At 40.4% G+C, this 16112-nt stretch overlaps 1 protein-coding gene across 7 annotated transcripts in view; it reads left to right on the top strand.

The window, feature by feature from the left end:
- Positions 1-16112, top strand: part of LOC121892100 (A-kinase anchor protein 13) — a 110439-nt gene that overhangs the window by 37684 nt on the left and 56643 nt on the right. For all 7 annotated transcript variants that reach the window (XM_042405406.1, XM_042405330.1, XM_042405260.1 and 4 more), the window contains exons 6-9: positions 846-1029; positions 2795-2990; positions 3254-5414; positions 7597-7682. In XM_042405406.1, coding sequence (XP_042261340.1) covers positions 846-1029; positions 2795-2990; positions 3254-5414; positions 7597-7682 — 2627 coding nt within the window. The remainder of the gene's footprint in view (positions 1-845; positions 1030-2794; positions 2991-3253; positions 5415-7596; positions 7683-16112) is intronic.

The raw sequence follows: 16112 nt of genomic DNA, 5'->3' as shown, positions 1-16112 counted from the left end.
TTGGGCAGCTAAAGAAATGTTTTAATATTCTTTCCCAGTGAGCACACACAGAGAGATTTAATTACAGAGATTCAACTTGAGATGAAAAGATCTCTGAACTGACTAACAGTCACTCAGCTTGGCTTCACTTCTGCAGGGAGCTGCACTGACAACCTGTTGCTTTGGCAGGAAAAAGTAGGTCTTCATGTTTTTGTGTGCGTGTCCATGAATCTCCATTATTGTCTTTGTAGATGTAGAAAGGGGAGGGTTGCAGTGTTTGATGGTTTCATTAGGAGTTCGACTGATATATGGGGCCGATAATAGACTCAAATTAAAAATGGAGTCCGGTGCACTTAGTGCTGCTCACCTCTGAAAATGAAATGATGTCGTTTGTTTCATTAAATGCATCATTATTGTTGTTGTTGTTGCTGCTATAATAGTTTTATTACCACATTTAGATGCTTTTGCACTATGATGGCAATACAGGGATCTATTTTGTATTTGAACTGTTTAAAATGCACTCAAATGGCACATTTACTTTAATAAAATAGCAGTATTGGCCCACAAATTGCTCTATTTATCTATTGTTGACAACAGACAGACAGAGACAAGCTGTGGTTTTATCAGTCTGTAAATGAGTAAAGGTCTGTTGATAACTGGGTCACTGTAGACCCTGTACTGGTTTAATTAGGCGGCACTGCGGTGTTGCCAAGCTGCAGCAAGTGATGGTATGTCGGCAACGGGACAACAAATTGGCTGCCTGGAATGCTGCGCTCCCCTGTGCTTCTCTGTCTTTTCCGTTTGTGCGTTTGATTGTTTTTGTATTTATTCCTGTATTTCTGGTCCTCTTTCTCTCTCTCCCTCAGACCTGGATCCTCAGGAGACTCTGCTGCATTTTTCAGCACGACGGGGTCTCTTTCGGGTGACGCACTTCTTGCTGCGGCAGTCTGGGGCGAGAGAAGCCCTGCGACTGACCAACAGACAAGGCCACACCCCTGCCGCCATTGCAACACAGCGCGGACACACACGTCTCCACGAGCTCCTCACACAGTAAGAGCTAAACTGACCTTGAACAATCAAAAGCTGTATCAAAGGCTGTTTATACTGTAATAGTAATAGTAGTAATATTAATAGTAATAGTAGGTTTTTCAATGTTGTGTTTAACAACATCAAGAACAATGAAACATTAGAAAAAATGAAAATAATTAAGATTTAAATAATATAAGATCCTGATGCACAGCGTTAGGGCACAGATGTCTTTTATTTGGTTTCATCCTCTTTCCACTTTTGTTGATAAGATTTGTCACATGGCAGGCTTGGTTTCAGTTGAAAAGGCTCTTTCTCCACAACACTGTCCTCCACAGGTCCCTCTGGCAGTATGTCCAAAGGGTCTCTGCACTGTTTAACAGTGATGTTAGCTTTTAGTTTCAATGAACATTGCCCTCTTCTCCATACAAACAGTCTCATGTCAATATATCAGTGGGCAGATGGCGCAGTTCCTCTGGGGCCTTTAGGGCAACGTTGTTTGTCTGTTGTCTTCACGGAACAATAGAAGTATCCAAAGAACATCACCACAAAGCCACACTGCCGCCTAGCTTAGCACTTTCAGCTGCAGTCAGATAGTTGAGGGCAAATTGAAAAGTTGTGGGCTGCCATTATTTTTCCATGGGAATCCAGAGAGAAACTATTCCACAACACAAAAGCCTTGGTTATGTCTTCGGTGTCTGCTGACCTGTTGTACTAACTCTCTACAACATCCCACTCAGTGTAAGTCTACTTTAATTCACACTGCAGTGTTGTCTCTGCAAATTTAAATGGCAAGGAGATGGCATGTGTGTTGTTTGCAGTTGTCAGGCATTATCTGTAATAATGCCTTCTCTCTGAGTGACTAGTGAGGTCAAATTCCTCTCATCCCTTTATAGTAAAACATTAAACTGCAGGGGGAAAAAAGTGTTTTGGTAAATGGACTGAGACATGGCTTAAAGTGGAAATGGGCCCCTTTTATGTCTTTTAAGCACTCTACTTACAGTATCTGCCACAGAGTAGTTTTAACTTAACTCAAAATGAAGATGCCACAAGCTGAAAGACAACTACCACTTTGTGAGCTCGCTTGTTGGCAAGCGTGCACTTTACAAGTTGCTTTACAACAGCTCTCTCTTTATGTGTTGGTAATTACATTTCCTTCATGAAAAGTGAAGTCACTTGCAGTCTAGCTGGTGACCTCAGCCGCCTCTGCCAGGCCTCAGAGCTAAAGCAATCCACCCAGCATTACGCAAACAGATCTGCCTGGCTGGGAGGTGTCTCCCCTTAACAGCACTATCTTTATGAAAAAAGATAACAAAAACACTCCACATACTTTTACCTTCATCACTTGGAGGAAATGAAGCAGAGGTAGTGAAGTTTTTTTTCCAGAAAGCTTATCAACTAGGAGTGGTCTCTAAGTTGGGTATTGCAGGGTGTGTTTTACCACTGCAGACACAGGGAAAAAAAATAACACTTTTGGTTGACTAGCCACAGTGTCTGGAACTTCTTAACATTTACCAGCTACTTTACTACTTGACATCATCTCTATAGATTGGTTGATTACTTGCTAAACAACTAGAATAGACTAATATAACAACCACAGCATTTGCCACTCTTGAGAAAAAAAAAACAAAACATAATAGCAATGTATGTGGATTATTGAAGGAAAGGGGGAATGTGGATCAGCTGACATCATTGTTAAAACAATGTTCTCTCTAAAGCAGTTCTGTGTTTCGTTAGCCAATCACGCCACAGACCCTTCAGGATGATCTAAGTGTTTATTTCACGGCAGGGCTGAGACGAATACAGAGACGGACAAAGGGACTGGGACTGTCCAGCTGGTCTCTACAGACGGCCGGGTAGTTTGCCACCTCCCAACGCTGAACACACACACTCTGACACTGAGCATCTACCCCGGTCGCGACCCTCCGACCCTCCAGAGGAGTGTTGAGCAGCTGCTGCACTTGATATGTCATCTCCATGCCAAGGTGAGTCATGCCACCCTGCCCTTTCAGCGCGCTATCTGTACTCACAGTGACTTCATCCAGGAGTTCTGTTGCTGCTGAACATTGTTAGATTGTTTGCCTTTTCACCACACTCATTTTTTTAACCTTCAAGCTTAGTTTGTATAACCGGTGGAACACCTTATGCAATCACAGAGTTGCAGATTGATAAGAACTAGAGAGCAGCTTGTTTAGTTTCTCTGAGGGAAAAGCTAACGTTTATCCTCCTCCTTTTCTATATTCTGTAGGGAGTTTCTGTACTGGAGCTGCAGTTTGATTCTCTCCACACAGCTGCTGAATGCTGTGATGGTGTAGAAACAGAGATAACCTGTCTGGAGCGACTACAGCTGCCTGCTATAGCATCAGATACAACAACTCAAGAGAGCTGGCAAGAAAACTGCTCAGTGGAAAGCAGCTGTAGTGTTGATTGTGGACATGGTGAGACTGGGAATGCAGAAAAAGACTGCAGTTTGTCTGTGAGTACTCCAGCGTCCGAAGTACGCTCCCCGGAGCATGGCCTCGGCCCCCCGGAGGATTGGGTGTGTCTCAATTCCAACATTGAGAGAGATTATTGCCAAACGGAGGAGGAGGGAAGCAAACTGCCTGATGTTTCCACCCAGACTTTGAGTTTGTGTGACAGGAGTGAAGGAGCGCAGATTGAGGCAGAAGGGGGGAGCCTCACTGTGGGAACCCTACCACTAGGAGACTGTGGTAAACAGACAGAGGAAACTGATAGAGGAGAGGCTGTGATCCGGGAAGGACAGGAGGCCACAGAGGGAGAGGACAGATCTGAGCAGGAAGCAGAGGAAAGCACAGGAAGGACAGAGGAGGAGACCAAATCACAGTCAACAGATCTAATAACACCCAGTGGAGACACGATAGTTGCAGTCATGGGCCAGTCCGCTTCATCAGAGGGTTCTGAGGTATTGGACACCTCTGACTCTGAAATGAAAGAGTGCTGCCAGGATGGTGAGATTGCAGCAAAAGAGATGAAACATGACCAGGAGCTTTGTGCCGGACACTCTTTAGAGGAAAGAGCAGAGAGTGAAGGGTTAACAGACCCTGTATCCACCCCCGAGGACCTCCCCAACCCATCGCTGATAGACTACGGTGATGTAATCGAGGAGTCAGAATCTGCTGTTCCACGTCTCTTGATAGAAGGCCTCCATGAGGGGGAACCTCCACCAGACACAAACAGCCTGGAACAAAACCAGGAAACAGCTGGTAGGGATTACGCTACAGAGCAGCAGTGGGGCTTGGCTCCAGAAGCTGGGAACTGTACTGGAACAACCAGTGGTGAAGAGCTAGATAGTGAAAACGTAGTTGAACTTTCTGGATACAATGTAGAAAGTACAAGTTTGTCGATGGATGAACCTGACAAAACTGAAGAAACAGCTGTAACAAATACAGGGGATTTTCGGACTGCTGGTAACTCTGTGGAAGATACACAGACAGATCCGGTCGACTGTGATCCACCACCTGAAGCGATGCCCAGCTCCGGTGATACACATGCCGATCTTGAATCAAGGATGACCCACAGCATCTCCAGTGATGATGACAGCAGTTTCCGATCAGTCGGAAGCTCCATAACAGACATATTCCACCCGACTCAGGAAAACGCCACCGTGGAGGAGCAGGACTTGAATCAAACCAAGATAGCAGAACTGTCCTCCGCAGGAGACAATATGGAGCAACAAAATGATATGGAACCTGGTGAAAGCAGTGAACATTCACTAACCATGGACACAGGGCTCCATGTGGAGTCTGGCAGTGTCAGTGCACTGACAGTGACAGACTGCAGCCAGACTGGCACTGAGCCTGAAGCACAACTGTCACCCAGCCTCCAAACAATGGAGGCTTTGAATCCTGAGGGGACGAAAGAAAAACTCGCCCCAGAGCTTCCCAAAGAGGATCTGTCATTAGGTTCAGCATTGTTAGAGAGTGGAGATGGTCCAATGTTGAAGGTCGATGAAAGTGAAACTGGAGAGGCCAACGACTCTGACCTGAATGCAGAGATTGAGCATCCTGCATCAGAGGTCACCGACAGAGTCTTACTTGAACCCAGTCCATCTGCTGCAGAGGAGAGTAAAGTGATTGGCCTAGTTGAAGGAGACACTGAGCCTACAGGGACCAATGATAAATCTGCGGTGGCCTCAGCAGAGGAGAGTGGAAACGTGCAATTTGCTCTACAGCAACACAAACAAGATACTGCAGAGATGACAGTCGATGAAAGGACACCTGATGAGGGATTAAGGCACTCTGTAGATGTCACATCGGCAGGAGCAGAATCACCTCTTCCGAACAATGAAGCATCAAGTGAACCTCATGTTGAGAGTGAGATGACGGAAAATCCAAAGACTCTTGACACAGTGGATGGAGCCTCAGAGGGCCTCAGCAGTCCAATCCAAGGTGGGCAAACACTGATTTATTTCAGTCCCAGCTTAGGTTTATCCTACTTCCACACAGACACATAAATCACAGTGCAATATGTTTATCAAAGTCTTACTCCTAAACAAATATGCTAAATCAGACTCGGTCCTGCACTGGTGATTAATGGCAGTAGCTCCACAAAGCTAAATGCAACATAGCTCACCATAATTGTGCTCATAAAGGTTTTCAGCTTTTGTGTGACATCCTGTTATGATATATTGCTATTGTAAAGACCTGTTTTGCTTAGTCATAATGCCTTCTTTTGGGTTGTCAATTGTCCTTCGAATTGTGTTTTAGCATTTAGCCATTATATAGAATTTATTTTTTTTATTTGAAGAAGGAGTTATATTAAAATGCTTATTTTAAAATATGACATAAGCACAATATTGTGTCCCCATCACTTCATTCTGGGACACTGGGATGCATTGTGCCTTATTATGTAACAGGAAATACTGAGCTGGGTTATATCTTTGATACCTAAGGCCATGTATCGTCTGCCAGCACTTCCCTTTATATCCATATGTTCTGTGTTAGTCTCTCTGTCTCGTGCAAACATGCACGCCCTGGCTACAGTATATGTCAGCAGGCGCAGTCACATTACTGGTGCATGTGACCAAGTCTTAGACACACAGCTACAAGGCTGGGTTCTCTAAAACAAACATATTCAGGCCAGCTGATGTGAGTGTGAGCAGGAAGTGAGCCCTGCAGAGTCTCTGTTCTCTATGTGAACTTCCAGCACTCCTCTGTCGGCAATTTTCACTCATCAGGAATAATTGTACTGGACCCAAGTCCAATAAAAAGAGGTCAAGGGCAAGGTTGGTGCTGTGCGTCACACAGAGAGTGGGGTGTCATTATGAACGAAAGGATATATTTACAGCCTGACAGTAAATGGCCCAGGCCCAGCATCAGGTAACATCATGAGGCCATCAGAGACAAGCTTTGGTTTGGAAATAAAGATGTAATTCTAGTGAGTGCTTAAAAACAAAACATGAAGATTCCTTAATTCATCATCTTTTGTTTATGGAGAGTTATTTCAGAGAGTTTTCCACTCCCTCTGACATTCATCAAGTCATGTTCATTTACATAAGCTTACCAAAATAGATAGCTTTAATCCATCTCAGATACAGTACCATCACTGTATCATTGGGTTTCTGTTTTTATTATCAAATTATATTGAAGTCATTTACATTCAAATTGTTTATTTGGCCTCATTCACTTATACGTGTGTAGAAATGTTCTTACTTTGCACACAAAATAAGTGCGTATGCAAATTTACCATCAGATTCATGACATATGCACACTGGCCAATTTTGTTCTTACCTCCGTGCATATGTTAGTGAATCAGAATCATTCTACATTGACAGGTACGTACCCGCTATCGGTCATTAGCAAACTACCACACACATTCCAATATGGAAATTCAGATATATAAGCTATTGTCATCTAAAAGTGGGAACAGGACAATTTTAATGTATTAATAGTTTCATCACATTTATGATGATGGATGATGATGATTTATGGATTACATACATTTCATTATGTCCTCCACAGGTCATCATTACATTTTATACTTTTAAATGTTGTATATTTAGGCCCAATCATTTAATCATCAATCATTTAAATAATTGTGGTTGTAATATACTGTTTACATCGAATAAATATTGACTATCATTATTATAGTCTATAATATTATAGACTATAATATTGACTATTTTTTAAGTCTGTGGGACGGTTATGATTTGTGCATACACATGGTCTAAGGCAGTTCTAAATTTGTTTGCAAAATAAGAACAAATTCAGGTAAGAACATGTTGATGAATCCCAGATTTGTGCTTAAAATGTTTGTTTACACGGTTTATGCACAGATTTGTTGTACGCACTGTTTGTGAATGGGGCCCATTTTCCCTATACGAAAGTTGTCTTTCAGGGATGTTTTACTAGGAAATAAAAACAAATAACATCACTATACTATATATTACAACAAAGTTATTATAACGACAAAAGCTGTAACATCACTATTGTACACCGTTGACTTCTCAGTGTATCTGCAGTGAAGATGGACAAGTCTCAGTTCCCTTTACTCTAAACACTTGTTATTGATTCCTGTATCAGGAGGATTTGCCACCAGACTGATTGCATTGTATTGTGTGAATTTCTCCAGAGGTGGATATCATCATGTCTGAAGACGCTGTAATTGGTGCAGGAGGGGAAGAAAATGGCCCAGCAGAGGAAACAGACTTCTCCACGGTAAGCTCAAAGTCTCCTTAGTAGCTGTCAGCTGTTGAGCTCTGCTTTATTGTATGCTTGGATTTGATTAACATGAGTCTATGATGAGTCATTGTTTGATCAACCCTTGAAACACCCTACAGTAAGTAACCTTTGGCAGAAAGATGTTTTGAACAGTCAGCTAAGTTAAGTTCCTGAGCTAGATCTAGTGTAGAGACATGATCGCTACAGTTCTGTGAGCAGGGGGTTAAAGCCAATTGATCATCCATGATTAGATCTCTTAAGTGTATCTGCTTAACCCAATGACATAAGTAAAGAGTTGAGCTCTTTACTTATGTGAAAGACTGGTTAGTGCCTATTTTTATTCTATTTACATGAACAGAAGTCAATGACAGAAACTAAAGTTGAATAGAGCATTTTCACAGCAGAAATGTTGACTTGTCAAACACAGGTGTAACTAACATCACTAACTGCTAGAACAGAGTCATTGTTAATGTTATTAGTTCCACCGGTGCTTCTCCTGCTATGATTACTGTGAAAAATGCCAGTGAATGAACAATAGGAACAGATGGGAACAATAAATACAATAAAACAAGGGAATCAAAGTTAGCAAGATTTATTCAGGAAAAAGTAAAATAGTACATAAAGTATAAAGATGGCAGTTTCCTACAGAATTAGATTTTAATTGTGGTGGTAGCTGACTGGGACACACACACACATACACACACTCTTGATAATTGTGTTTCAATAAAATTCAACCTGGCTTGTTTGTCACGAGTTTTCACGGGATAGATACCGGCATATTTTGGTGTGTAGAAAATTTTGTTTATTCTGCCATACTGCTTTTCTGAGTGTTAAATACTTTATTATATAAATGTTAAATGTACCCAAAGTATACACAGGCTGTCATTGCAGCTGAGTGGTAAAGTTGTTCCATAGCTTAACTGTGAACATGGTGTATTTTATTAAAAATGTAACTTTTTCTTAAAGTTTGGCAGGGATAGCCAGGGATTGCATAATACCTCCAGTAAACTTAAGTACTCAAAAAATTTTGGGGATGGGACAGCAGAATTTGCAAGACCTTACAAGGTTAAGAGCAATAGAGTCAAAAGGCTGCCCTGCCTATTAATTGCTCATTAATTACCTGAGTTCAGGACTAGAACATTTTTCACTTTGGGTTTTTGATTAGTGCAGTAATGACAACAAGGAATATATCACCTACTGGAGTGTCCTTTAAGAAGATCTCTAGATTTACTTTACAGTGAAATGCAACAGGATCTCCCTCATTGTGTGGGAGACTCTTGTATGTTATGCAGTTCATTTACTCTCTCAGCCACTGAGCACATGGATGCGATCTTCAGTAGACGGAGCCTTACTCTGAAATGTTGCTGACTGACAGATTCCTCAGCAGCCATAGACTGGAGTGGCTTTGCTTATTCCTGGGTTGCGGTTTAGGTCAGCGGCTTGTTCTTAATGCCAGATGTTTGACTATAGGAGGAAACACACACACAGCCTGCAGGATGCTGGGGTCGCCAGCAGAGGGCGATGTAGCCTTTATGGCGTCATTGGAGCTTCTCCTCTTGCCCAGGGAGAGAATTTAATGACCTGCCATATGATCCTGTTGAAATCTCCTGTAATTTCTATGATGAACAGGCAACTTGGAACCATGCTGGTGTTGAACAAACTGCAGTAGGAGTTGAGGTGAAGAATGGCTAGTTCACAAGAGGAGACGCATGCTTCAAACTTCCCACAAAAGTTTCCACTATTTGACCAGTTGTAATACATAGTCACAGGGTGTGTGAAATGTAATTATAATAATGAGAATCATCAGAATAATCATAATACTCAACCGTAATTATTATAATCTTCATATTAACCTTGTCATCAATGTAAAATGACATAAAACAAAACAGTTTAAAAGTGGGAAATATAAAATATGAATACATAATTAAACTTCTATAACAGCACAAGAATAAAACTGAATGAATAACAAAATCTAAATGACAGCAACAACTAGCTGCATGAAATTACATGTAAGGTTAATGCAGTAATTAAAATCAAGTGTGTGTCAAGTGTTTAACAAGATGTAAGCTATTAAGACTGCAGACATTTTAGTCCTTAGACATATTCTGCATTTCAAGTTTTAGAATACAGCAACTTCTTAGTTAGCCACAGCAACACTTTGACCCATGAGGCTCATAGTGCTCTTCAAAGCTCTGGAAAGAGTAGAGTAACTGTTTTTATCAGCAGCTGTGAGTCTTGTCAAAGTGCTGAGGAGTGTAAAACACTTAACATGTAAGCATAACATAAAATCAGATAAGTCCAAGATTTTTTTTGAGTATATGGAATTCACATAAACATATGCATGCATGAAGGTCATTGCAACACCGACAACACTTGTATTAACTGTAGAGGTTACATTTTATCTGCCATTTCCAAAATAAAAAGCACATCAAATGAGTGAACTTCAGAGCAAAGAGCTAGAACAACAATGACAATATATTTCATATAAGATGTACAATATTATAGTTTTAAAGTCCTCCTCCACTCCATTGTTACTTCAGTTGGATGTTTGAGCTTCACTGTGTAGAGTGATTTATGTACAGTTTGACACTAGAAGGCTGTTTTCACATTCATCTGTTGAAAGAGGAAAGTTTCTCTGTGCTCACTTAATATCTGAGTTGAAGGCATGTACTTACAAGCTTGATTTATGAAATCACAACTAGTTTGAATCCAAACATGGTCCAGTATGCAACTTACACAAGCATGATGTGGAAACTTGTAGCCTCCAGTACACTGACAATGGACTTAACAGAGAAGTAGGAGACATCTTGTGTCTGTGTCAGCGGTTAAACTTTTGAAATAAACAATATTTACATATCTATTACATTATTTCCATGAGGTCATTGATGTTTTTTTTGTGTAAAAACCATATAGGACACAAATTATTTTTCAAAACAGAGTATTTTTTACATATTTTGAAAGGTCTGGAGGGTGTCTGGAGGGTATCTTTTGAATATTTCAATATTTATGTATCATGTATGTTTAATATAGCCGATATGTCACAGTATTATTGTCCAGAGTGACGAGGCTTTATATAGGCCAGGCTGAACTTGTAGGTATTGTTTGTTCTCTGTACAGAAGCAAAAACCAAAAGCCAGTTTTTTTTATTTTATTATTATTTATTTAATTATTTACTGACTGATGGATCACAGCACTGCTAGCTTAATAAGGTGCATCTAATTTCTTTTCTCATATGTGTACTTGCATTTCTCACTACACTGCTTAGTTCCTCAGCACCTCCCAATGAAGACAGAAATACATTTAAGTATGAAGGAATCGTAATCCTATACTGGAATAAATTACTGATGAAAAGAACCTGCCTGCCTAATGCACAGTGATTAATTACTGCATGTGACAATTGATCCTCTGGCTTTTGAAGACAGAACAATGACGAGACTTTTTGTGAGCTAGTGTGAAAGAAGTAAAGAGCATTGTTAAGTCAGTGGTTGAAGCCATGTGACAGGGCACCTTTCTTCTTTTAATATAATTCCATATGTGTATGTTTGCTGTTTCCCCTCTTCATAATGTGGAATGATGTAGAAATACAAGCTGGGAAGTTGTTTGCAGAGTTACTTGGCTTATTGTTTCCCTGGTGAAACACCTGGTGCCGTGTGAAGGTTCTCCATGGTGGGTAGGCAGTTTGGATCAGGGGAGGGGCTTATTTGTTTGTGGCTGCTAGTGTTCATGTCTTTGTACTATTGGCCAAGTCAGGCCAGGACATGAAGTCAAAGCTGGATTTGTACGTCAGGGACTACCACATGTTTGCATGGATCCAAATATCATCCAGACGTTGCTCAGCCACAGTGTGCAGGCCGGTGTTTTATTTGGGAGGAGTTGAGGACACTGATTTATCATAGATTTTTGTAATTTATCATATTTGTCATGTTTGTCATCATTTACATATTAAGCTATGACAAAAATATATACTCTTATATTTTTAATTAAGCAACACAACCACTGTACCATACCAAACAACCAAAGCATACAACCCCTCAAACAATATTCTTAAATAATTATGATAGAAAATGATTTTGAAAAATTAGTTTTGTAAGCTTTTGTCCAACTATTTCTTTCATTTTTCTGGGGCAGCTATGGCCCAGGAGGTACAGTGGGTAGTCCACTAATCTCAGGGTTGGCAGTTTGATTCCCAGCTCCTCATATCCATCCACATTTTGAAGTGTCCTTGGCAAGATACTGAATTTCTGACCTGATGGTAGCTAGTTTTCACTGGTGTGTGAGTGAATGGGTGAGTGAAATGCAACTATTTGCCATTTGCTTTTCATTTGAACAACTGAGTACGACACCATGAATGTCCTCCAGTAGAGACAGTCTGAAAATATGTGCCTTTATCCCCGTATTGAAATGACGACTGGCTTTTCACTCCACTTTTGAGTGTAGTGGTTCGGAACATCTATACACACTTTTGATTTCCAACTGTGAACCAGTTCTGATCAACCATAAACCGACCCTTACTGCTTCCTAATATGGACAGCTGTGGTGATGCAGCAACCTGAGTGTCATAGGAAATAAAATATTATGTTTGAGTTTTTTTGGGGACCTTATACTTCAAGAGGCACAGTATTAGTAATCATCAGAAATTTGCAATATGCAGTAAGAAATAGGCTGTGTGATAAATCAATATTGTTCATCAATTTGCCGTAGAATCGTATCATGATGATATGATATATATTTCTACAAAATTCTGGTGTCTGAATTAACGATTGGAAGCAAATTGCAATTAAAAACTCCTCAGATAAATACATTTCAGTTTATATGTGATTTGACATACAATTATTATGATATACAGCATATAACAAAACTGAGTATGGCCTTGTTCAGTATCACTAAAATGTTAAATTATTACAATCCTGTCCATTTAATACAATTTTATTTGTTTTTAGACAAAACTGAAGAAGAATTAAGCCAATTCATTAAAAAAACAGAATTTTTGACTAATTAAACTATAATGAAAGCTTCATATTTAAGAACGAACTGCAACAAAAGTCAGCACACCTTTAATTAGAGAGACTCCATTCTTTTATGTTTTAATATTTTGTATACCCGCCTTTGTTTTTGATGGCAGATTCGATCCTCCTTGGCAGAGATGATACCAGTCTAGAACAAATCTGTGGAGAGATGTTCTGTCATTCTTCACAGATAATTCTTCTCAGCTGCTCTTTGCTGGAGGGTTTTGTTGCTCTGCCTTCCTCTGTAAAATACTCCAAATGTGTTCTGTTGGATTCAAGTCAGGGGACATACTTGGCCAGGTCATAGTTTTCATTTTTTTCTTCTTTAAAAACTGTGAGATTTTTGCAGTGTGTTTGGGATCATTGTCATGTTGGAAAATTCCTCTCCTGACAACCTTCTTGAAACTGGGAGTCATCTTTTCATTCAGTATTTGGGTTTACAAACTTGATTCATAGTTCCATCTATAAATGTCATCTCCCCTACAGCTTTTGGACTAATGTAGCCCCATATCAGCAACTCCCACCTCCATGTTTCATAGTCAGCACTATGCAGTCACTGTGGTAGTCCTGTGGTAGGTCCACGCCAAACATGCTGGACCTCATCTGATCCAAACTAATTTATTGTTTTCATCTTGACCTCAGAACATGCTGCTAGTATTCATCAGGCTTCTTGTCATGTTCTTTTGCAAAGTTTAATCTTGCAGTTTTGTGAGCAACGGTTTTCTTTTTGGATGTCGTCCGTAGAGGTTGACGTCATGCAATGTCCTTTGCACTGTCTGAGTAGTCATCGAAACAACAATTTACACAGATAATCCTCGTGCCAAGTCAGAAGCACTTGCCAACCTGTTTTTCAATGCAAGGTTGTGTAAATAGTGAATTGTGCTTGCCGTCATTTTTCGAGGACGGCCACTGCGCCTTCGGTTATTGGTAGTATGGGTCCTCCTGTATCTCCTAACCACTGCTGCAACTGTGTTTTGGCTTCTGTTCAGTAACCTATCAATGATCTTGTACCCTCTCTTATCTTTATGAAGTCTCACAATCTGGTTTCTTACTTGTTCAGACAGTTCATTACCACAGGTTCTTTTATAACCTTGTTCAGGCAAGCAGTCTTTATTGGAGGTCACCGGTGTCCTCATTGAAGTTGTAATTTGAGGCCTGTATTTTCAATTTAGTCTATCTAACCTGTTTGTTTTTAATTATAAATAAGATCAAATACTCTACACTTCACCCTAAAATACTACAATTATTGTAAGATGACACAATGTTGAATCATTTAACATTTTAGTGACATTGCATAGGGGTGTATTCAGTTTTATTATACTGTATATCAAGATTGTACTTTTTATCCAATATCATGATATTCATTTTTTTTCTATATGGCGTAGAAATAAAAATCAAAGCAAAGAAAAAAAGCAAAAATCTTTGAGAAACAGACCAATTCTAGCACTGACCCTAGTGGAGGAAGATGCAATAGAGACTTATTTTCTGCTGCTATCAACATGCCATAACATCACTGGTCTGCATTTTTTTCAACATGGCCACTGGCCCAGTCCAGTGAGGAGGGGCATCATCTGGAAATGGTGCATTTGCATCCAGAAGGTGCCTCAAGTATGTCCTCATCCACCAGGGGGTGTTGAATCTCAGCAGCATAAAAGCTGACGATTGAATTGCATTAACTGAAGCAATAATACCATACTGTCATCTGTCATACTGCAACAATGTAGTACTTCAGCTGGCTGATTCACTGGAAGAGACAGAGAGAGAGAGAGAGACATTCACAACTGAACACAGCCTAGAGAGGGAGAGAGAGAGGAAAAGGCATGAGTCAGGCAGAGACAGGAGAGAAGTTGAGAGGCGACAGAGGAAAAGAAGAGGGAGGGAGGGAGGGGAGAAGAAGGGAGGGAAGAGGAGAAGGAGGGAGGGAGTAGAGCAGGAGTCTGGTAGAAGGCTGCTTCTGTGGCCAGATGTGAAGCTTAGCAGACAGCCTCAGCTCCCCTCACCAGTGTTTCTGCTGGATTTTAACCGTCTATTCAGTAAATCCGCTCTGGATATTTAAGGGAAAATGTACGAACGACACAAGCGGAGGTACAGTCTCTGTGCCAAAGGAGAAAGAGCTGTAGACGTGGTTTTGATAAAGGTAGGCTACCCATCCGCACTTTCAAACAAAGTTGTTTGGTATGATAATACATCTACTGCTACAGTAATGACAGTCATTAGAGCAGAACCTTTGAAAACACAGTTGTTAAGTGCCTCAAATAGATAAAAAAAGTGATGGCAAAAGTAATAAAAGCGAGGTAATAGATCTAAAAGCAGGAGTGAAACTTCAAAAGGTAGGTCAAAGATTATTAATGACATAACATAAAAGTAAGTCCATTGAAATGAGTTTCATCATGTGATTTAGCAGCTTCAGCTCCTCAGACAGATTGTTTTAGAGTTTGAGGGCTGAGGCCTGATCTCTCTCATTCTTACAAGCTGTCTAGAAAAAGTAAAACATAATCATAACTGTCACAAAGTGCTTCAACATGCTTTGGCAAACCGGTAGTCATCTGCCAGGGATGTTGTGACGGGTTTTGCTGTGTTGCACCCTGGGAGATGATTGCATGGTTGTTGATAGTGGCCCTCCAGACACAGAGTGCTGATTATTTTGGGGTGGAGTGTGGTTTCTGGACGTACGCTGCATGGGTATGCTGTATGTGATACCAAGACAGATGCCTCCACTCTATGCATCTCTGTGGAATAACTTTGTGTGAAAGTTAATGAGGCACAGACAGTATAAGTTCTTTTGGGGGTTATTTGGTCAGGATAGCGGGTAGTTAGTATTGTTTTAGAAAAACTATAAAGCTAAAACTGAATATAAAGTCCACTGGTGTTTTTAAAATGTCTTGTCACACAGCGTAGTTGGGACATTTCTCTCTCTCTAAGGTCCTGTTACTGTACCATAAATGTCGAACCATTTGAACTCAGTGGAATCTTTCTAAATGGGATCTTTATAGCACCCAGAAGTTGTGCTATTTAAAGCCCAAATGGCAATTTCACTGCACTGCATATATAGAAGCCATGGATTTTTCTTTTGGCTTTAGGACAGCAATTACCCCTGTTGATTGTTGCTTAAAGTGCTCTGGGTCAAACTCAATCATAAGAAGTTCACATTCAATAATGTGAACCTTCTCCAGCCCAGATTCTTACTCTCCAGGTAGCTTTGCTCATTAGCCTTGTGGATAGATGGATCAGATGATTTATAAACATAAAACCTCTACAGTCAGGTAAAAGTGTCACATCTCATATTACAAGACTGATTCAATTTTTTTTAATTTTCTGGTCATTTTCTTCATGTTGTTTCTAAATATTAGTTCCTCCTCTTCACCAAATTACCAGCATCCTCTTTTTTCCCTTGAGAAGTTTAGCTAAACTGGATTGAGTG

Source organism: Thunnus maccoyii, chromosome 1 (assembly GCF_910596095.1).
Source record: "Thunnus maccoyii chromosome 1, fThuMac1.1, whole genome shotgun sequence".
In the NCBI taxonomy this organism is placed as follows: domain Eukaryota; kingdom Metazoa; phylum Chordata; class Actinopteri; order Scombriformes; family Scombridae; genus Thunnus; species Thunnus maccoyii.
This window is presented reverse-complemented; position numbering and strand designations above follow the sequence as displayed.